General features: G+C 61.4%; 1 protein-coding gene across 1 annotated transcript in view; it reads right to left on the bottom strand.

The window, feature by feature from the left end:
* Positions 1-31: 31 nt before the first annotated feature.
* Positions 32-215, bottom strand: part of LOC119581872 (carcinine transporter-like) — a 41,499-nt gene continuing 41,315 nt past the window's right edge. Inside the window, exon 11 of the mRNA XM_037930028.1 lies at positions 32-215. Within this exon, the coding sequence (XP_037785956.1) occupies positions 32-215 (184 nt within the window).

A 215-nucleotide genomic window follows, 5' to 3' on the forward strand; every position in this document is an offset into this window, starting at 1 on the left:
AAGCCCCTTGCCCTGCCCCACCTCCGCACACTCACTTCTCCGGGACACACACGAGGCACTGCTTCCACGTGAAATCCTTGCCGAACTCCTCTCCCTCCGCCATGGTGTTGGGGAGTTTCTGCTGCAGCGTCTCCGGCAGGCGAAAAGTGAGACAGCCGCCCACGGTCGACACCACGCCCATGATCAGAAGAGGAAGGACCAGCATTTCTGTGCCC

This window comes from Penaeus monodon, chromosome 15 (assembly GCF_015228065.2).
Source record: "Penaeus monodon isolate SGIC_2016 chromosome 15, NSTDA_Pmon_1, whole genome shotgun sequence".
NCBI lineage: Eukaryota > Metazoa > Arthropoda > Malacostraca > Decapoda > Penaeidae > Penaeus > Penaeus monodon.